The 22,669-nt window shown below is 43.0% G+C and overlaps 2 protein-coding genes across 2 annotated transcripts in view; one reads left to right on the top strand and one right to left on the bottom strand.

Annotated features, from left to right (window-relative positions):
• LOC115461502 (T-box transcription factor TBX1-like) overlaps positions 1 to 7,687 on the top strand; it is an 83,726-nt gene extending 76,039 nt beyond the window's left edge. The window contains exons 11-12 of the mRNA XM_030191350.1: positions 440 to 534; positions 7,335 to 7,687. Coding sequence (XP_030047210.1) covers positions 440 to 534; positions 7,335 to 7,687 — 448 coding nt within the window. The remainder of the gene's footprint in view (positions 1 to 439; positions 535 to 7,334) is intronic.
• Positions 7,688 to 14,835: 7,148 nt separating this feature from the next.
• The window catches only part of LOC115456755 (glutathione S-transferase P 1-like), a 46,838-nt gene continuing 39,004 nt past the window's right edge, over positions 14,836 to 22,669 (bottom strand). The window contains exons 6-7 of the mRNA XM_030186031.1: positions 20,392 to 20,499; positions 14,836 to 15,921 (exon numbers count right to left, since the gene is read on the bottom strand). Coding sequence (XP_030041891.1) covers positions 15,733 to 15,921; positions 20,392 to 20,499 — 297 coding nt within the window. The 3' untranslated portion in view covers positions 14,836 to 15,732. The remainder of the gene's footprint in view (positions 15,922 to 20,391; positions 20,500 to 22,669) is intronic.

Here is a 22,669-nt window from a genome sequence, read left to right as displayed (position 1 = left end):
GCTCTGCATTTGGCAGCAACTAAGCATGAATGAGGTATTGGCATCGGTGGCTCATGGATGTTTCTGTTGTCTGCCAAGCTTGGAAAAAGGAAGTTCTGGCCACCTTTGGAGGAAGTCTTCAGCTGACGGGGATCCTCATAAGTTAAAGTATTTATATTTTGAATTGGGAGGTGCCGGGGAAGGGGTGGAGAGTGACAGAAAATTTGGTGCCCACACAGTTTGAGCTCAGGCCCACCCAAAATTGGTTGTCTGGCTACACCACTGTTTTACTCTGCAGCACTCACAGTGATGTTTCCTAGTGCTTAACCCCTTGCTGCCTGAGGAGTTCTGAAGCGTGGACTGAGGAGGAGAGAGTATGTCTCTCTCTGGTTTTGCTTGTAATTATTCAGCTGTTTAGAATCATGAACTAAAGTTCTTTCCCGTTCCTGGTCTCCTCCAGGCCCAGCACTCATCGACCATTGCTGGGATCTCTCATACGTAGTCGTGCTGCTGCTGTTGTCACATCACAGGTCAAACCAGCCGAACGGGAGAAAGGTAAAACTCTGAGCTTGTGTGTCTTCTCACTGTGTAATACATATTTTCAGTGGTACAAGGTAAACACAGAAATAAAGGGAAGCAAGTGAATTTCTCCAACAAGCACTAGTAGAGAAGCAACTCCTTTCACTTGATAGCTGAGACCCTGCAATAGGGTCAGGAAGCTGCAGGCTCAGATCCTCAGATTCTTTTCTGGTAGCTTGAGTGAAATCAGCTATGAAGTAATTAACAAGAGAGACAGGGTGAACTGGCTGGTTAAACATCTGAGGATGCAAGTTCACATTTCTTCTATCAAAACCCTTTGTAGGCCTTTGGGCAAGTCACTTACTCTCCCTGTGCCTGGGTTTATCCAACTCTGATTGGGCAACAGTAAAAATGATCTCCCTAGACTCTCACCTTTGGAAGCTTTTCTTCTTCAGTGTTGCTGCCCTGCACCCCATAAGTACATACTACATAAGAATAGCCATTTCAGGATAGATCGAAGGTCCATCAAGCCCAATATCCTATTTCCAACAATGGCCAATCCAGGTCACAATTACCTGGGAAGATCTCAAAAAAGTAAACAGATTTTATGCTGCTTATCCCAGGAATAAGCAATGGATTTTCCCAAGTCCATCTTAACAATGTGTTTATGGACTCTACTTTTAGGAAATTAAATTTTTTTTAAACCCTGCTAAGCTAACTGCTTTTACCACATTCTCTATCAATGAATTCCAGAGTTTAATTACACATTGAATGAACAAATATTTTCTATGATTTGTTTTAAATTTACTACTTAATAGCTTAATTGCATACCCTAGTCCTTGTAGTTTTTGGAAGAGTAATCAAGCGATTCATGTCTACCTGTTCCATGTCTACCATGCCCAGAAGTAGCTCTGGGCATGATCCTAAAGTATAACATTGTATACTGTATGAGACCCTGATAAATGCCAATTATTATGGTCAATATTTAAATTGATTTAGCTGTGTTTATACATGTATAAGATCTATAATAATACATCAGTTTTAATGTTTAACAAATTTTAATTAAATTTTTGAAGAGTGCTCAGTCCACACATTGCACGAAGAGTGACTAAATGAGAACCATCATTGCATCCCTTATATTCTCATATATAATGACAAATAGATGTCAAAATTTGTCACCTTCATCAGTGGCTCCAAAATCTAAACAATGGCCCTATGTATATATAGAAAAATAAAATGTGCTACTTATCTTAATGTATATCAACTTCTGTGCCTCTCAGGGTCAGCAATGTCGGCAAAATCAGTCCCCGTGACCAATCAATTCACATAAAATCCCATGAATAAAGTAATAAATCCAAATAGTAGTCCTTCATGTGGTAGGCCTTCTTCAGGAAACATCAGAATTTGTTTCACATGAAGGACTACTACATGGATTTATTACTTTATTCCAGGAGATATGGTACACATGTGATAGACATGTCCACACATTCAGTCTTTTTAGAAAATGATAATTGCATATATCTCCAATTTGGTCCAGACAGCAATTCCATTAGCTCTAGCCTAGTGGAGGAGTAGCCTAGTGTTGGTGCAGTGGGACTTTGAGCCTGGGGAACTGAGTTCAATTCCCACTGCAGCTCCTTGTGACTCTGGGCAAGTCATTTAACCCTCCATTGCCCCTGCTACAAAATAAGTACCTGAATATATGTAAACCACTTTGGATGTAGTTGCAAAAACCAGGCTGTATATCAAGTCCCATTTCCCCTTATTCTTCTCTGTATGTCTCCTCATCATTTAGTGTCTTTTGTTCATTTAGACTTGATTAGGCAATTAGTACTAGTTGTTAAGGTCTATGTTGCACAAGAATTGAAAAGTTCTATCTTACCTTCCCAACACTTTTGGCTGGATAAAGTTTGGTGGGTAGCTGGAATGGAAAGGCTAGTTTGGCAGCGTCAGCCTTGGAGATATACTCACTTTTGGCCACCCTTTTTTGGTTTTCTCCACCTTCTTGACTTAATTATTTTGGACTAGTAAAAAAGGCCCGTTTCCGAAACCAATGAAACGGGCGCTAGCATGTGGTTTTTTTTGTGTGTGTGTGTATGTGTCACAGAGTTATTTTGTGTGTGTGTGAGGGTGTAAGGGTGTGGTGTGTGTGCAGGTTGTTGATGTGTGTCTTTTTTTGTTTTGTTTTGTTTTTTGCTTGGGGGTTGGGGGATGTGCTGTGCTGTGCTGGCAAAGTGTGTTGGATTGGTGTGTGGCTTTGAGGGTGTGTTTCTGTTGTATTGTGTGTGTGTGGTTTTGTCTGTCAAGGAGGTTTGTGGAGGGGGGTCTTTCTGTTGGTGAAATGTAAATGTGGTTGTAGGGGGGGGGGGTCAGCCTTTGTTGAGTGTTGTTTTTTTTTTCCATGTTTTTTTTTTTTGTGTTGTGCTGAGGCAGCAGTGTTGTTTTAGATGGGCGGAAGGTTGAGGAGCACGTTCTTTGTCTTTCGGTATTTTTTGGCCGTTTCAGGGCTGCTGTAGGGGAGTAGTAGTAGTAATGCTGGAAGAGAAATGTGCTGTTGGAAGCAGCGCCATCTTTTTCCATTGGGCTGGGGTTCTGGGCATCCTGGAGGTGGGTGACGGCTTGCCTGAGGACGGGGATGGTTGTTTTAAGTTGGCGGAAGGGAGAAGAGCACGGTCTCGGGCCGTCGGGGGGTGATCCGGTATGTTTGGTCCATTTCAGGCCGGCTGCAGGGGAATGCTGGAACATTTATGCACTGCAGGAATCAGCGCCGTCTTTTTCCGGGTGCTCGGGGAATCCCCGAGGTGGGAGACAGCTTGCCTGAGGCTGGGGATGGTTGGGCACGTCCTTGGCCGCTTCGGCAAAAGGGGAAGAGGAAGGGGGTGTGGAGTTACCTGCAGCCGCCTGAGAAACCATGTATTCTTTGTTTGTTTTGTATTATTAGTTTGCATTTCTGTTGAAGAAAGAGTGGATGCCTTTCGAATGATGGAGGTGGTGCGTCGGTGTGCGGTTGTTTCGTTAGTTTGGCAGCCAGTCTCCAGCGATTCCTAGGCAGGGAAGGAGTAGGGAAACACGCTCTGCATGTTTCCCTACTCCTCCCCCTTCCTTGATCGCTGTTTGCTGCTGGCTGGGTCGCGGGTAATCCTTCCAGCTGGGCCGCAGCTTGTCCTGTTCGCCCACGTCCCAGATGGTGACGGGCATGTTGTTTTCCGGCTCCTCTGACTCCATGTCAAGCGATCCCAAATATAGTCTTTGCTATGGGCCCTCTGGCACTCTTCAGTACTGGCATTAGGCATTTAAAAATTCCCCCCCCACTCTCCCCCGGTCTATTTTTGCACATACCCACAGCAGGAATATTCTTCTCTCGTTCCAGCGGTGGTTCTGTGCTCTCCGTGCTGCACAGATAATGAGCCATTCTGCTGGGGAATGCTCCTCCCTTATTGTCACGTAGTTTCCTCTGATTGGTCCGTCTTACGTTGCCTGGGAACGGTGTTGTGATGGTCCTTTGTGTTTCAGAATGTTGAGGGTGTTTTTTCTGATTGGTCCGTCATGTGAGGGCGGGGCAGAGACATGGTCAGTGTTCTGGCTCTTCACCACCATGAATCCATTAACCCTTCAGTGAGTGACTGAGTGACTTCAGAACGTTGTCTTCAGAATGTTGAGGGTGAGTTTTATTATAGTAGATGGTTTCATCCTTACTACATTTATTATGCACACTCTTTCCCTATATGCTATATATAAATAGCTTGAGCACTGGGAACCTAATGGACTAAGATATTTTGTCACTGGTTCATCTTTTCTTGATATTATCATTGTTGGTTCCTTTATGACAATGTTTGCTTTCATATTGCAGTCTTATTGCGTGACTTGTGTATATGACTTACAAGGCTACTCAGTTCCTGTATCAATATTCTGCTGTACTGTTAATTTCTTTATGTTTTTAATAACAATAAAAATGATCTGAAATGTAAAAGAAAATTCATTAAAAATGGTTAAACATTAAAACTGATTTATTATTATAGTCTTATACATGTATAAACATGTTTATCCCGAGCCAAAAAATTGGTTGTCTTAATTTGTGGTATGGTTTATTTAATTTACTCCTAGTTTTGTATTCATGTATTGTGGGAAGTGCCCCTCTTTGAAACCCTCCGTCCCTCCCCAGTACCTGAGAGGCATCCTCACGATTCATCTTTGCTGCCTGTGCTGCCCTTCACAGGCTTCTCTTTGTCACGTCCACCAATGAATGAACAGGAAGTGATGTCAGCAAAGGCAGGATGTCACTTCCAGTTTCCTTACTGGTACCACCGATATTCAGTGCCAGAATCAGTGTTGCCAGGTGGGCGGTTTTCCACGACGGCGGGTTGCGGTTTTTTGGGCTTCTTTTTCTTCTTTTCCGCGGTTTTTCGGGCGGTTTTTTGCGGTTTTTTTGGCCGTGGGGGGCGGGGTTAGTGACGTTGTGGGTGGGGTTAGTGACGTTTTGGGCGGGGTTAGTGACGTTCTGGGCGGGGCCGGTGACAGGGGAGGCGGGGCCGATGACGGGGAGGCGGGGCCGATGACAGGGGAGGCGGGGCCGGTGACTGTGGAGGCGGGGCCGATGACGGCGGGGGCGGGGTTGATGACGGCGGGGGCGGGGTGATGACGCGGGGGTGGGGGTGTCAGGGGCGGGGTTTGAGTTTGGGTGGGTTTTGGGCTGGTTTTTGGCCTGGATTGGGTGGGAAAAAAATTTTCCACCTGGCAACCCTGGCCAGAATCCAGACAGCTATCCAGTGGCAAACATCTGGGTATTAACTAGCCACTGGAAGCTATCCAGGTACCACTGATATTCAGTGTCAGAACCCAGACAGTTATGCAGACAAGTCAGGACAGATATTGAGCTGATCTAAGTTGCTTGGCTAGTTATTTGGGTAGAAGCACTTAATGTCATTGGTACTGGATATCTTCCAGCTCTGCCTTAGCTCCATTTCCGGACCACCCCTGCATTACCTGGAGAGTGGTGAAGTGTTCAGACTGGATTTTCAGTAGCCCTATTCAGGAAAGTGCAACTTAAAATCCAGAGAGGACCCAGTGCATGGGACTTAGCCTCTCCTACCTGGATAGGTCCCACTGAATATCGACCCCCCCATGTTCCTGTGCTCCTGTTTCTCACATGTGTGTACCCTACACAATTTTACAACCTTCATTCAAAACATGTTTCACATGCAGAAGATGTTGAATAAAATTATCACCAAAATGTGTAGATATGGTATGAACTTGTATACTATTCTACCCAAGATGGTGGAGTGCAAAGAGGCAAGACAAAGACTGTCCTGGAGGGAGAGAAGTCACACAAGCGGTCACTGTCAATGGCTGGCATTGGACAATACCCTTGTGGGAACAGAATAACTGGGCAGATGGGATGGACCAGAGGGTCTTTTTTCCTGCCATCATTTAGGGGCCTATCTTTACTAAGAGGTTTCTCCCATTATAAAGGCAATTATTGTGTATGCAAGTGCAAAGAAAAGCGTCATATATGTAAGCTCATTACGCTCTATTCTATAAGGGCATCACTGTTCCCTCTAAGCTAAGGAGTCCTCCAACTACATTGCTGCCAGTAGGTGGTGGTGCTTCAATATTGTGTTTTCAAATTGCTAGAGACAGGCAGGCCAGGTTCAATCCTGAAGAGCTTGCCTGTCCGTGTTACCAGTCTTCCTTCTCTCCCTTTCTTATAAACTCCCTGAACCCTGTTCCTCTTTCTCCATTTTTTTGCCATTGTTTCTCCCTCAGCCATCAGGAGGGTATTCTGTTATACTCATGTCAGCATTCTGTGCTGTGTGGATCCACCTTTGCAGTTAAGAATCATACGGTGCTAGCAGGTTCTGCAAGATACTGATGGATCCACAAAATAACTTTTGGAAATTTTAACGGAATGTAAACAAATTTGGTGTAGGGAAAAACCTATGTGTGGGGAAAAACCCAGTGAACCAACATGTCAAGTTCACAAATGGGCCAGATCAGTCTTGCAATTCCAGGGAACTAAAAGCTCCCCACAAAAAAAGTCCCAGTATATTTTTATGGGAGAATCAGTTCCAGCTTCAACAATGTAGAAATTTTGACATAAATACACAGGGATTGAGGAATGGGTGAAGGAGGAAGAGGACACTAGACCAGGGTTAGGACAGACAGGAGCAGAGTGAATTGTGGGTGGGGGAGGGAGATGGACACAGAATTAGGCAGAACATCTATAAAATAGCTGAACTGGCTCTCTCCTCCTTTGGATGGCACTGCATTGGAGCCCTTCTTCTAGGGCTTTCATTAGGCTGCTGGAAGACTTCTTCAGCCTTTGGGGCAGCTGCAACAGCCTAAAGAAGATAACCTTGAGTTTGGGGGGTGGGTGGGTAATTTTTATACTGTTTATTGTGTTTTTCTAATGCATGTTTTTTTTTTTACTGTTACCTGCTCTGTATGATTTTTTCCCCCAAATTATGTTTATTGATTTTTTCAAATAGAAATCAACAGCATCATATGAAAGTAAACCAAAACTTATGTACAAAGATAGTACCAAATGTATTACATTTCATAAGAAATAAGTTACAAAGCAGATGCATTTATAAGAAAAGGTAAGTCATTGAGTTAAGTTTATTCTGAATTCTTCAAGTGGTGCCCATGTTTTTTTGAAGTTAGAGAGTTGATGGGATTTAAAAGCCTGGAACCACTAGCGATGATTATTAGAAATAGTTCTGTATGATTTAATGGTGGGCTATAAAATTGTAAACCCCGGAATCTTTAGTGACGAAAGATTTTGTATTTCTTTGCTCCATTCTCACCTGCATTTCCTTACAGCTTTGTGTTATCCTTAGATTTAGTCCAGCCCAGACGCTTTGGTCGCAATTTACTGTCCTTGGTCCATGGAGATACATCTCGACTACACCATCCGCTTGGCCCTAGTGCCCTGGCTTCCTGTGGTTTCAGCGATCTTACTTCTCATCGCCAGAGCACTGTGCACGCGGCCTCAAACACAGAGAGCCTACCAACTCTGCCTGACATGCTGAACTCTCCTTATAAACACCTGTCATACCACAGTGTTTGCCCGGGAGCGAAGGGGCGCATGACACCCTACTCTGCACTGCCAGCCATGAGAGCACCAGGATTTCACACAGTTAACATTTATGCAGCTGGTTCATCGGCAGTGCTCAATTACAGCCAGCAGTAGCACCTGCTGTCTCACTGGATGTGGGACTTCTACCCTGGCGCCAATGATCAGTTTGTGCGGTGCTCGAGAGATGGCTTCTGACCAATACACAAGAAATGACTCAATTCACTACAGATCCCACTGCTGTTCCCATGGGGTGGAAAGGACGGTTACCTCTCTACACCAGTGTTTCCCAAGTCCAGTCCAGGAGTACCCCTTGCCAGTCAGGTTTTCAGGATATCCACAATGAATATGCATGAACCTAATTTGCATACACTACTTCCATTATATACAAATCTCTTTCATACCGGACTGGACTTGGGAAACACTGCTCTACACTTTCCCCCTATGCCTCCAAACCAGAGGTTCTCAACCCAGTCCTTGGGAACACCTAGCTAGTGAGATTTTCAGGCAACCCACAATGAATATGCAGAAGTTTGCATGCACTACCTTCATTATATGCAAATCTATCTCATGCATATTCATTGTGAATATCCTGAAAACCTGAGTGGCTGGGTGTGCCCCAAGGACTGGGTCTGAGAACCCTGCTCCAACCAAACTCATAGCGGTGCTGTAAGTGCTATTTGCTTTGCTGGCGAGTTGTGAATGTACTGGCAAAACTTCCTGGAAAATAGTCTTGGTGATCAAATATTTCATAAACCGTCACTGCTCTTTAGCAGAAGGCTGCAACTATGCCTTGTGTTCACAAATGCTTTTCTTTAAGCAGTTCTCACCAGTAACCTGCACCCATGATTCCTGCCCTGCACAGCCACATATCCTGTGGATAATATATCTTAACTCCCTGTCTCTGTAAATAGCATGTATATTAAAAAAAGCCAGTGGTAAGTGTCTTGATTAAGTCATGTGTATAATGTGCTATAAGGATTTGATTGGATCCAGTGTGCTGGGCCTTGTATTTTATGGCTATCTTGTGCTGTTTGGGAGGCTTCCAGGTTCCTGGGCCAGAACACTCAGTAACCCATTTTTGCATTTAAAATGAGGCTGTTGTGCCAAGGATTTAGAAGTTTTGCCTTCTGTATTGTTCTGGTTTGAATTTTCAGCTCAAGACACCTAGGCCAGTCCATGACTATAGGATCTATGCATTGCACTCAGTGACATCTAGTGGCCCAAACCATAAAATAGCATGAGAAGTAGTTCCTGCCTCATAGCTGCATCTTGCCAGTTTTCTACTGAGACTGAGTATGGGCAGGATTATCAGATAACTTATTTTATCAGAACCCACTGGAAAAAAAAACACTTATTCCCAAGATCCAAACAATATCTTTTGGATTTTCATAACTGTTACTAGCATTAGATATTAAAATGGTTTATGAGTAACATCAAATGCAATTTAAAGTAGATATGGTTAAAAAAAAAGTAAGATCAGGTGGTGATGGGTGGGCCTGCCTGTCTTGATCTTCCAATCTGAACCAAAATTTGAAAGGGTTGCCCCATGTGAGATTGGTTCTGTCAATTTTCACAGGGCTCACCCCACCTCAGCTTGCTCATTTCTCCAATTTATACTGTAGTGTGAACGTTTGTCCTGTTCCCCTTAAGAACATAAGAGTATCCATACTTGGTCAGTCCAATGGTCCATCTAGCCCAGTATCCTGCTGAACTTGTTTCTCCCACCCAGAAATATGTCACTGCTGTTGGAGATCTTGCTGTCACATGTGTAACCCATCTATAAAGTGGGTTTTGATAGGACATAGCTTTGTGAGTTGATTAGACTGGCATTTTGAATTTGGGGCATTTCATAAGGCCTGTTTGTGAAACAAAAAACTGTGCTGACAAAGGAATGAATTGTTTCTCTGCTCCATAGCAACCGTTGCTTGGGAGAAGGGAGGAATTTTCTAAGGAAGGAATATCAGTGAGTGATTTCTGTTAGTCAGGGGGAGTTCTGTAAATCGGACAGTTGAGTGCAGATCACAGATAAGAGAGGTATGAGAAAGTTAAGAGAACTGAATTTACATAGGTTTGTTATCAATAGAAATCAAACAAAATAAAACATGGAAAAGAAAATAAGATGATACCTTTTTTATTGGACATAACTTAATACATTTCTTGATTAGCTTTCGAAGGTTGCCCTTCTTCCTCAGATCGGAAATATTTTTGCTTATTTCCGATCTGAGGAAGAAGGGCAACCTTCGAAAGCTAATCAAGAAATGTATTAAGTTATGTCCAATAAAAAAGGTATCATCTTATTTTCTTTTCCATGTTTTATTTTGTTTGATTTCTATTGATAACCTTAAGAGTGGACTAACACGGCTACCACACTCCTCTACATAGGTTTGTTGTAATTTCCTGAGGTGGGGGGGGGGGGGGGGATCCTACCCATTAAGTCCTTTTTTCTTCAGGTGGAAACACCAGGTGCCATATATATAAGGGACCGACGGAGATGGCCTCAGGGGCTCTTGTCAGTTTGTCTCCTGAACCCACATATGCTCCTTCCCAGACCTGTGGCAGTGTGGGAAGAGCTCTGCTCCCACCACTGTACTCACTGGTGCCACTGCAATGGCCACATTTTCTTTACTTCTTCCCTGGAAGTGCAGATAATTCCTCAACATGTCCAAGAGTGAGGCTGACCCATACAGAGAGGGGAAGGCTACACGATTTGTGTTGCTGTTCTGCTATGGGTAGAACAGACTGATACAGTTCAAACATTCATCACCTTCACTGCAGGGTAATATGAGGAGGAGAGGGGCTAAGCTCAGCTGAGCCAGGCTGGGGTTTACAGGAGGCATAATTTGGATTGCAGAAAAAGTATGACATATACTCAGCGCAGGGATCATGTTTCTCCACTATTTCAGAAGTTTCACTGGTTACCTGTTCAACAATGGATAATTTTCAAACTACTGACCCTCACTTTTAAAGCACACAGGGTAGGGCTTCCTCTTTACTTGAATTCACTTACTATTTCTTACTCTCCTGCTCCTCTGCTTTGTTCCCTTAATGATCACTGTCTTGCTCTTCCACGTTCTAAGTTTGCTCAGTTAGAACTTACCAGAAATTTCGCTTTTACTTTTGCTCTCTTTCTGGAACTCACTCCCCCTCCATATCCATGCAGAATCTTCCTTTAAGGCTTTTAAACCTGCACTAAAGGCTTGGCTTTTTGCTCAAGCCTTTGAAACTGTTTAGTGTGTTCCCTTGAGAGCTTTACAGAATTTTTGCACAAAAATGTTATTTGTCACTTGAAGGCATTACTTTAAATAATAGAGTCGTGGTATGATCATATACCTGGACAACTCTGAAGACCAGTGAGTCTGTGATTGTCCTTTGGAAACATATGAGCACGTCCCTATATACATAGGGGGAAAATGGATTATTAACATTGTGTGTTATATCCATACAACAGATAGGAATTTAGTATTGTATACACAAAGTTAGGTGCCTGGATGATCTGCACTAAGCTAGCACCGTATTCTGTAAAGGTTGCTCTGCACAGAGTGTTCTTTATAGAATACAAGCTTAGCGCAAATTCCACACCTAACTTTGGGCTGGTGTAAATTCTGGTGCCTAACTGATGGCAGTTATCATTTATTCCATTTGATAAACCGTTTTACTTGTGGTGAAATCAAAATGGTTTATAGTATGCAAATAAACAAAGAATGCAGACAATGTATAATATATAAAAAAACACCACAAAATTATACAAATAAAACAGAGAACTCCATTGTTTGATAGTCAAGCACACACACCCAAGGCCAGTACACTCGTATCAAATGCTAACATATTAAAAATCCAGATATCATCTGCATATATTGTTGCAATTAACAATTGCAGTTATCTCTTCTCATTGCAGAAATCTGGTCAAGTAATCCAACATCTCTGACTAAATTGGAAATAGTTAAGAGTCTAAAAGCCAAGTTAAAGAATAGTAGTCGGAATGATTTGTACGTATCTGCTAATTGCAGATACTTAGGGAGCGAATTCCAAAGAACTGGGGCCAAAAAGAAAAAAAGCAGCAGATTGTGTGGATTCCCAGCAGGCACTGGTGGGGGTGGGTGGGAGGACTAATTTCTGAGAACACGCCTGACCCGCCCATGCCCATCCCCCTTTTGGAGTTACACGCTATGAAATTTATGTGTGCGTGTTATAGAATAGGGTGTAGGGCAGATCCATGTGTAACACCTAATTACTGCCAATTAATCTAACACCAATAATTGATTGTTAGTAATTGACTAATTACTTTGTGTTAGGGTCAATCTAGCCAAAGAGAGGAGTTCTGTGGTTCTTAGAAGGTATGCTGTACTAAGAGTGAAGTAGAGCAGTGGTTAGAGTAACTGTTTTGACATCCAGAGGTGCCCAGTTCAAATCCCACTGCTGCTCCTTGTGAGCTTGGGGAAGTTACTTAACTCTCCAAGTTACAAACTTAGGGGTCCTTTTACAAAGGCACACTGAAAAATGGCCTGCGGTAGTGTGGGTGCAGATTTTGGGCACGTGCAGAATCATTGTTCAGCGCAGCTGTAAAAAAGGTCTTTTTTTTTGGTTGCAGAAAATGGACATGCGGCAAAATCAAAATTGCTACGCATCCATTTTGGGTCTGAGACCTTACCGCTGGCCATAGATCTAGCAGTAAAGAATTTGGGCGGTAATGACCTAGATGCCACTCGGCGTGCGTCTGCTACACGTGCCTGAAAATAAAAAATATTTTTCAGACGCGCGTATCGGACACAGGCAAAAATGAAATTACGGCAAGAGCCACGTGGTAGTCGGGTGGTAACTCCATTTTGGTGCGCATTGGGCATGCATACACGCTTACGCAGCTTAGTAAAAGGACCCCTTAGATTGTGAGCCCTCCAGGGACAGGGAAATACCCAGTATACCTGAATGTAACTCAGCTTGAGCTACTACTGCAAAAGGTGTGAGCAAAATCCAAATAAATGAAATAATACATTGGACAGCCTATGTACCCAAGTGTGAAGAACCCCAGTTTGTGTTTCCAACTATGTTAGGGGAGGAGGAAGAAGGGTCAGAGAACTACAGAGGCTACAATGTTGTGTTTTGAACTATTGCATTAAGTATGCTTATACCCTGAATGATCTGTATGCCTACCAAACTTTAATAAAAACAAAACTTTCAGAGAACAGCAAACCAGAAAGTGAAAGGAACAATATCATGTCTTATGTGCTGTCATGTTCATGCATTATAAATATCTAAAACTTTTAATTTCCAATGGATGAGGAAGCCAACCTTTCTTGAACACTGCAGTACTCAATTAAGTCACTTCTGGATCATGGAGTCACCAAATATACCACATGGATCCCTCAAACTGTACCAAAAATCATTTATTGGTTGCAGGGTCAACCTTTCCCATAATTGAAGCATTTAAAAAAAATGGAAGTAACAAATTCTATTGCTGGTTTTATAGGTTAACTTCATATCATTTTTAGTCCATTAATCTTTAAATTCTTAGCAGATTACAGATTACATAGTTATAAAATAACAAAATGATAAACTATTAAGCATAGTTAAACATGAAGACACACAAGATTAATGTCTATGTTTTGGATAGGCAGTGCATAGCTATGAGTGGGCCTGGGTGGGCACAAACCCACCTATTTGTGGCTCAGGCCTACCCAGCGGCGGCACCACACTGCCTCTCTACCCTCTTTCCTCTGCGGCGTCCTGGCATCTAAGCTCCTGTCTCTGAACCCTTCCCTCCCCACTGTACTGTATAGGTGTCCTCAGCGCCTGCAGTGATTCATTCTCACTGCTTGCACCGGCCCTGCAGGCTTCCATCTGCTGCATCCCACCAGATAGGAAACAGGCAATGACATCAGTGAGGGTGTGATGTGACAGATGGAAGCCTGCAGGGCCGGTGCAAGCAGTGAGAATGAATCGCTGCAGGCACCGAGAACACCTGTTTGGTACAACAGGGAAGGAAGGGTTTCAGAGACAGGAGCGCAGATGAAGTGATGCCCCCCTGGGGGGGGGGGGGGGGGGGGGGGGATGTGGGGTATGTGAAAAATATCTGTATTTTAAAAAATATCTCTGGGAAGATATTTTTTGGGTGGGGCGTGGAAGGGCCCATCTAAGTTACTTCTGGGCCGTCTCAGGGCCGGCAGAACGTGGTAAGCAGGGTATGCATGGCAGGGGGGGGTGCCAGAGACTGCCATGCTTACCCTTGCTTAACTCCCCCCCCCCCCCCCCCCACAGTAATGAAAGAAGAGTTTAATTTGGCTTCCAATCTTTATAACGCCAGGCTTCCCAAAGCATCAGTAAACAGGATATTCTCACTGAAATTTGGCCATATATTACTGTATTGTATAGAACAGTGTAGAAAAAGGAGCACAAAATATAGCCTTTATTAGTGCTGCTTCAACCAGCTACAATAATTGTTTAAAGCAGTATTAGTGATATTCTATTTTATTTCATGATATTTATATCTACACTAGTGGAACCAAGCCCGTTTGTGAAACAGGCCCTAGAAAGGCTCTCGTGTAAGCATTTTATTTTCTCTCTCCCCTGCCCTCCTCTCCATGTCCAGCAATTCTTCCCTCCCCTCCCATCCACTCCATGTCCAGCGATTCTCCTCTTCCCTGCACTCCCATCTGTGTCCCGCGATTCTCTCCTCCCCTCCATGTCCAGTGATGTGTACCTGAACGTTCTCTGGCTGGCTGGCTTCTGTTCGTATCATCCTGACGTCAGCTCATCACCAGTGTTCCCTTCCCTCTCACTGTTCCGCCCTCTGACGTCAATGGAATGGGGAATGGAACACTGGAGGCTGGCTGACATCATGAGATGTTACGAACCCAGCCAGCCAGCCAGAGAACGTTGCAGGTAGAAATTATTATATAGGATATGGGAAGCTTTCAAATAGATTAAAAAGCTGTCGAGTAAAAAAAAACCAAGACGTTTGTACTTCACCTTTTAAGGCACTGGGCTGAAAAAGGGTGCGGGGAGGGAGAAGACAGAAAGGAGATGCTGGACCCAGGGGGTGGGGTGCCAACTGATAGTTTGCAGGGGGGTGTCAGAGACCCAAGCACTGGCCCTGGACCCTCTGGTTACACCCCTGGTGATATGCTATGGCAGGCCATCTCAACCCAGTCCTCAGGGCACACCAAGTCCCATTGGGTATTTTTGATATCCACAATGAATATTCATAAGATAGATTTGCATACCAAGGAGGATGTGTACGCCAATCTATCTCATGCATATTCATTGTAGATATCCTGAAAACTCAATGAGACTTGGTGTGCCCCAAGGACTGGGTTGAGAAGCCGTGCGCTACGGGAATGGTACTTTTTGTACTTCTATACCAGTGCTTCTCAACCCAGTCCTCAGAGCACATCCAGCCATTCGGATTTTCAGGATATCCACAATGAATATGCATGAAAGAGATTTGAATACTGAGAAGGCAATGCATACAAACCTATCTCATGCATATTCATTGTGGATATCCTAAAAACCTGACTGGCTGGATGTGCCTTGAGGACAGGGTTGAGAAGCACTGCTCTATACAAATTTTGCACTTTTTCTGATGTTAGGTTATGGCAGTGCTACTCAACCCTCTCCTGGAGGAACATCTAGCCAGTCGGATTTTCAAGATTACCACAATGAATATGCATGAGACAGAGTTACATGTGATGAATCTGCACTGTATGCAAATCTATCTCCTTCATATTCATTGTGGTAATCTTGAAAATCTGACTGGCTAGGTGTATCTTCAGGAGATGGTTGAGAATGACTGCGATAGGGCACTTAGTCTGTTCCTGGTAGATGGCAGATGGATATGCCAGTCTCTTCCATTCTCCTCTTCCCTCATTTTCTATCAGTAGAGGAGAACTAGAACAGGTAAATGCATGTGGTCTCAAGATACCTGCACACAGCTTTTTAAATGTTTTTTTTTTCAGTTTTCTTTTTCTGAAGGTGCATTGTTATGAATTGTGATTCACATAATTCCAGATGTTTTTTTTCTGCAACATTACAAAGGGTTTTGACAGCATGTCTCATAGCTAAGCATCAGCTTTCTGTCTTCCCACCATAAATAACACCCCTACCTTCAACAAATTGTCTTTCTACCCTCCCATCATGCCTTCCACTCTCCACAGTTGCCATGGATCTCATTTGAAATCCTTAGGCACGATGGGGCAGTTCTTGCGGGCGTCTGATTCCAGGTATGTTTTGAGCTTCGGACGGGAGGTCATTTTCTCCACATAAGCTGACAGGAAAGGGAAAGACTTCAAGCAATCTGAAGCCAGATGCTGGTGATTCTGGAGCACATCTAGGAGGCTGTAGTCTGCATATGATATCTGTGTTGAAGGAAAAAACATGACGTGATGTAATGAGGAAGGACCTCTTGCACTCCAACAAAGCAGCTGGATTTGCTGAAGATACACAACGAAACCAGGATAGTAAAAACAACTATTGTGTGGCTGGCTAGAAGATTTCCCAGTGAATACCAGGGCTATTTAACTTGGTCTTTGAGGGCTGCAATACACCCAGTTGAGTTTTCAGAATTTCCCCAATGAATATACATATGATACTAAATGAGTTATCGTACACAAGCTGTGCATACAATTTATATCTTACTTCAAATGCCAGTCAGAAAATCACAAATTTCATTCAACTTTTATAATATTTTCCTCTTTACTGAAATATTTTATGCAATAACACTTTCTTGTTGAAATATTTCCTGTTTATACTGCATAGACACAGATCAACCTACATATGTATGTTATAACATCATACTTACTAAACACCAAGCATACCACCATTCATACTTCAATGGAGCTCATTGCCACCACTCTTTTTTTTTACTCAAAATACAAATGCAATACAAAAAAAACCCCCATCCTAAGCATAAACAAATATCCTGAACCAATCTGTAACAAGGTTACACTTTTAATTTAGCAAGGAGTCTTCTGAAAAACAGTGCTGCATTTGTAATCCCAAAAAGTCTTATCTTAGAGCAGTGCAATCTTGTAGGCTCCTTATTTTTCTATCAGCTTCATGGTTGGCTGAAGAACAGGGATAAGCCTCACAATCCAAGCTCTGTGATGCTGTAACACAGCATCATCTCTTTAACATAAACCTCTTCAAGCCCAATGCTTGAATATACATGAGATCTATTTGTATGCAATGGCTCTGTTGTAGACACACAGATCTCATGCATATTCATTGAGGAAATACTGTAAACCCAACTAAGCGAGGGCCAAGGTTTGACACCCTGTGCTACACAGTGGTAGACTGGACATATACTCCCTACGGTAGAAATTCTATAAGTGAGCTCCTCCTTTTAGGCATGCTGATGCAGCATGGTAAGAGCGCCCAGATTCTGCTACAGAATACCAGAAGGGCCAACTTAACCACTGAACAGGCGAGACTCTGGCCCAGGGCACTGCCAGAATACACAGCCTCTGACCTTACCTGGTCTACAGGTTAAGCCTTTGATTTCCACCCACCCCCACAGTCCAGTCTCGCCTCTTCTTTCTTCTGGGTCTGACACTGCTCCTTCATCTCTTTCACTCCCACACTGTCCTGTAAAATTATGTTGAACACTGGTGGCAGCAGCAGCATGATAGGCTGCCTTTGGCCAGCCCCTGGGTCTTCCCTCTACTATGTCCTGACTCCTCTGATGCAATTTGCTGCGGGCAAACATGGTAGCAGGAAGAGGGAAGACCCAGGGGCTGGCCAAAGGCAGCCTGTCACACTGCTGCTGATCAATGTGACTTTTACAGGAACACGGAGGGGGGGGGGGGGGGGGAAGAGAGAGAGAGAGAGAGAGAGAGAGATGAGGGAGCAGTGTCAGACCCACAGGAAGAGAGGAAGGAAAAAAAGATTGGACTTGGGACGGGAAGAGATACCAACCCCACGGTGAGGTGGGTCACATAGGAGGCAACATCAGAAGCATGATGTTACCTCCTATGTGACACCCTAATTACAAATATCAGCCTGACCAGCTGGTATATAAGACGAATTTCACCCAATCTATAAGGGATCGTATAGTATCCAAACAGTGATACCTACAGCTGGAAGGAGACTTTCGTTAGACTTATTTGTGTAATTTCCATTTACTGGATGAACTGTTAAATTCTACTCTGGCATTTAAACTGTTGGTCTGATTGTAGGAGTGTTGCTTTTTTGTATAATCTTAAATTATGTTGCATTTTGAATTATAATGATATCTTTCTGTTTGTTAGGGGTAAACTCATATGTTAATTCCTTTACACAGTTCATCAACCTTACTAAAGCAACTGATTGTTTCCTGTTTCATAATGTTTCTGTTCACATAATAAGCTATGTGCTGTTTTATTTTAACTGTTAATGGTCTGTTTATAGAGAAGAAATTGTAAGACCTGTATAAATTACCACAGAATTAAAAAAAAAATGCTGTTACCAGAAAATGCTTTTGTTTCTAATCTTATCGGTGCCGGGGAAAATGGTAGACGCTATTATTAAAAACAAAAATACAGAGCACATCCGAGGACATGGATTACTGAGACCGAGTCAGCACGGCTTTTGTGTGGGGAAATCTTGCCTGACCAATTTACTTCAATTCTTGAAGGAGTAAACAAACATGTGGACAAAGGAGAGCCGGTTGATATTGTGTATCTGGATGTTCAAAAGGCGTTTGACAAGGTACCTCATGAAAGGCTACAGAGGAAATTGGAGGGTCATGGGATAGGAGGAAATGTCCTATTGTGGATTAAAAACTGGTTGAAGGATAGGAAACAGAGAGTGGGGTTAAATGGGCAGTATTCACAATGGAGAAGGGTAGTTAGTGGGGTTCCTCAGGGGTCTGTGCTAGGACCGCTGCTTTTTAATATATTTATAAATGATTTAGAGATGGGAGTAACTAGCGAGGTAATTAAATTTGCTGATGACACAAAGTTATTCAAAGTCGTTAACTCGCGACAGGATTGTGAAAAATTACAGAAGGACCTTACGAGACTGGGCGGCTAAATGGCAGATGACGTTTAATGTGAGCAAGTGCAAGGTGATGCATGTGGGAAAAAAGAACCCGAATTATACCTACGTCATGCAAGGTTCCACGTTAGGAGTTACGGACCAAGAAAAGGATCTGGGTGTCATCGTCAATAATACACTGAAACCTTCTGCTCAGTGTGCTGCTGCGGCTCGGAAAGCGAATAGAATTTTGGGTATTATTAGGAAAGGTATGGAAACAGGTGTGAGGATGTTATAATGCCGTTATATCGCTCCATGGTGTGACCGCACCTTGAGTATTGTGTTCAATTCTGGTTGCCGCATCTCAAGAAAGATATAGTGGAATTGGAAAAGGTGTAGCGAAGGGCGACTAAAATGATAACGGGGATGGGACGACTTTCCTATGAAGAAAGACTAAGGAGGCTAGGGCTTTTCAGCTTGGAGAAGAGACAGCTGAGGGGAGACATGATAGAGGTATATAAAATAATGAGTGGAGTGGAACGGGTGGATGTGAAGCGTCTGTTCACGCTTTCCAAAAATACTAGGACTAGGGGGCATGCGATGAAACTACAGTGTAGTAAATTTAAAACAAATCGGAGAAAATGTTTCTTCACCCAACGCGTAATTAAACTCTGGAATTCGTTGCCGGAGAACGTGGTGAAGGCGGTTATCTTGGCAGAGTTTAAAAAGGGGTTAGACGGTTTCCTAAAGGACAAGTCCATAAACCGCTACTAAATGGACTTGGGAAAAATCCACAATTCCAGGAATAACATATATAGAATATTTGTACGTTTGGGAAGCTTGCCAGGTGCCCTTGGCCTGGATTGGCCGCTGTTGTGGACAGGATGCTGGGCTCGATGGACCCTCGGTCTTTTCCCAGTGTGGCATTACTTATGTACTTATCCTTCCATTACTGGACGCTGTCTTAGATGACATCTACCTATCTACTGAAAATGTTATGCTGCAATAGTGAGCCATGGGCTAAGCCATGTCTCAACAGGAGGGATATAAGTACATAAGTATTGCCATACTGGGAAAGACCAAAGGTCCATTGAGCCCAGCATCCTGTTTCCAACAGTGGCCAATCCAGGTTACAAATACCCGGCAAGATCCCAAAAATGTAGAAAGCATTTTATACTGCTTATCCCAGAAACAGTGGATTTTCCCCAAGTCCATTTAATAATGGTCTATAGACTTTTCCTTTAGGAAGCCGTCCAAACCTTTTTAAAACTCCGCTAAGCTAACTGCCTTTACCACATTCTCTGGCAACGAATTCCAGAGTTTAATTACACGTTGGGTGAAGAAATATTTTCTCAGATTCGTTTTAAATTTACTACATTGTGGTAAATTTAAAACGAATGGTAACAGAATATTCACAGCATACGGGTTTTCACAATACTCTAAAATTTTCTGTTCTCGATGTATGCTCTGTGCCAAGCACAATTTTCAGGGAAGACTTAGACCCCAAATGGGCACCTTCCCTCACCCAAAGTATCCATTTCAGTAAATGTGAAAACAAGAAATATTGCTTATATGTTTTCCAAATGGGTAGAAACGTTCCCAAGTAAAACAGCTAATGCCCTGACAGTGGCTAAAGCTTGGTAAAAGAGAAAATGTTAACAAAGACGTTTTTCTGTCTGTCATTCCAGATCAGTTTAAAGATCCTGCACATACAAAACTTGGAAGGATCCTATTTACTTTGGACTTTTCCAAAATGAGGCCTTATCAGTCGCTGCTGTGAAGCTGCAAAACCAGCAGAGGACAATCAGGGAACTGACCATCTGCTCCAAGTGTGCCAGGGCTGGCTATATGTGGCGGTGATAAAGGCACTTTACCTTGTTTCCTGCGATGAATCCACTGCCCTTGGAATTCTGGGAGAGAAGTCTCTCAAACGGGCCCAGGTGATTTGATAGCTCTTCGATGTATTTCTCTGGGCCAGGTTCCTGTTGGAGAAGTGAAACTAAAATGAGTTTTTTTTTGTCCATGAGGTCTTCGATGGAACCACAGAGGAGTTAACTGGAAATCTTTTCATGCCCTCCCTCTGTGGCATGCTCTGCACTGGCTCTCTGTAGTATCTCAGATTAAGTTTAAACTGCTGAGTTTTTCAGAATGGCTCAGAATATCTATTCAGAAAGGCAAGATGGTATGTAGTGAGCCAAGAACTTAGATCAGGTCAACATGCATTTCTGGAGGTTCCATCTTTTTGAGATATTCAGTTGGTTAAGGTCTAAGCAAGGATTTATTCAGTAGTGGTGGCATCAAAACTCAAGCTAAGAAATAAATTACCCATCATTCAGGAATAAAGTAAAATCCCATATATTTCCATGTGCCTGGTTTTTACTTTGGTCTCCCTGATGACTCAGGGGTTAGGGTTTGTGACAAGTCATGCTTCATGTTTCAATACGTTACAGGGTTGGTGAGTGGTGAGAACTGTTGGAAATGGTTGTATTATATGTTCTAGAAGAATGCCTTTTGTACAGTTTTTAGGTTGGATGTGAGTAGGAGAGTGTTTGATGATGCGTATTTGTCTTTGTGTTTTATTATGGTGGTTTGATTTGAATTGTTGCAGTTATACAACTTATTGGACAGCTGATTTAGTCAATAAGGACTGTCCCAAATCATTTGCCTTCTGAGACTCTGTCCACTGGATGTGGCCTCTTCCACCCCTCCTCCATGCCCTCTGCTGTCTATTGTTTAGTTCTAGTCTTGGGAATTATGCTTTTTAAGGTAAGGATGCACCCCATTCCTTTTCTACCCACTGTGTTCTGATCTCCCTTTGTCCCTTCCCTGCACCATGCACATACACACTCACACACATTCATGCTTCTGTTAAGGGTACCCATGCATGTTGGGGTAGTCCATCTAGCATGTCTCAATCACAAGGGCTCTCTAAACATTAATTTATTCCGGTCCTCTCCCCTTTTTCACTTAGCAGATGCATGCTTCTCCAAGGGAGCAGGGTCTCTCCAGGGGAAAGAGTTTTCCATTCAAGGTCTGGGTGTACATTTCCCTTTGACAATAAATTCAGACAGATAACTTTATTGAGGGCTTGTACAAAACAAATACTGTTTTGAAACAGTTCTTTCCTGACCTAGTGCAGCTTTAGGTAAACACTGTATTGTCACACTTCATACATCTTGTTTATCTGTGTCTGTGATCTCTTTTAATAATTACCAGGGTGGTTTTTTTTTGGATGTCAGGGGTTTTCCAGGTACTAGGTAAATCTATTTCTTTCAGACTGAAACTTCATGGGGCTTTTCTCTCCTTCACAGGAATCTCTTCCACATGGACTCGCTCCACATGGGAATCTGCTTCCCAAAATACTCTTACCTATAGTTAAGCTCCTGTTTGGTGCTTCTCTCACTTTCTATTTGGCTTATTGTAGCTCAAACTCCTGAGTCCACTCCTTACTTCAGCAGCCAGAGAGTTGCATAAATCCTCTGAATTTCACACACACCTCACACAAGACATTAATTTAACTCAACGGAGGTTTCAAACTAGACACAATCAATCACCTTACTTTCTAATTCTTCCTACTTTCTTACTCATCTATATGTTATAACTTTGCCTTATCCTTCACTACTAATTATAATGTTCAAGTACATATTGTGTTGTCATTGCAAGTAGTACACCATGCCATACTTTGTATTGTTGTTCGAATATTTTTACTGCTCTAATTGCCTATTGCTCATATTTGATCTAGTCTTACTGTACACCGCCTTGAGTGAATTCCTTCAAAAAGGCGGTAAAAAAAATCCTAATAAATAAATAAATAAATAAATAACTAGGCCCAAAGGCTGAGCCTTAAACAAAAACACTGCTTCTCCCATTAAATGCCGCAAATTCACCATACACAAATCCACTCCATGCCCTAGGGGTCTCTGGCTTCTAAAAGGACAGGCAGAAATACTGCTGCCAGCAGGGGATGCTGTAGCAGCATGGTATGCACCTCTTCACTACACTATTGGTATGGTCCTGAGGCCAGGAACATAGTGCACTACTGAGGTTCCTCAAAGGATCCTTACACATGCATAACCGATTATTTGGTACACTAGAAACCTCAGTCCAAGAGTACAGATCCACCAATGGAAGGTCAAAATTGTCTGCTGTTTC

This window comes from Microcaecilia unicolor, chromosome 1 (assembly GCF_901765095.1).
Source record: "Microcaecilia unicolor chromosome 1, aMicUni1.1, whole genome shotgun sequence".
NCBI lineage: Eukaryota > Metazoa > Chordata > Amphibia > Gymnophiona > Siphonopidae > Microcaecilia > Microcaecilia unicolor.
The sequence above is the reverse complement of the archived record's forward strand: the minus strand, read 5'-3'. Positions and strand labels throughout refer to the sequence as shown.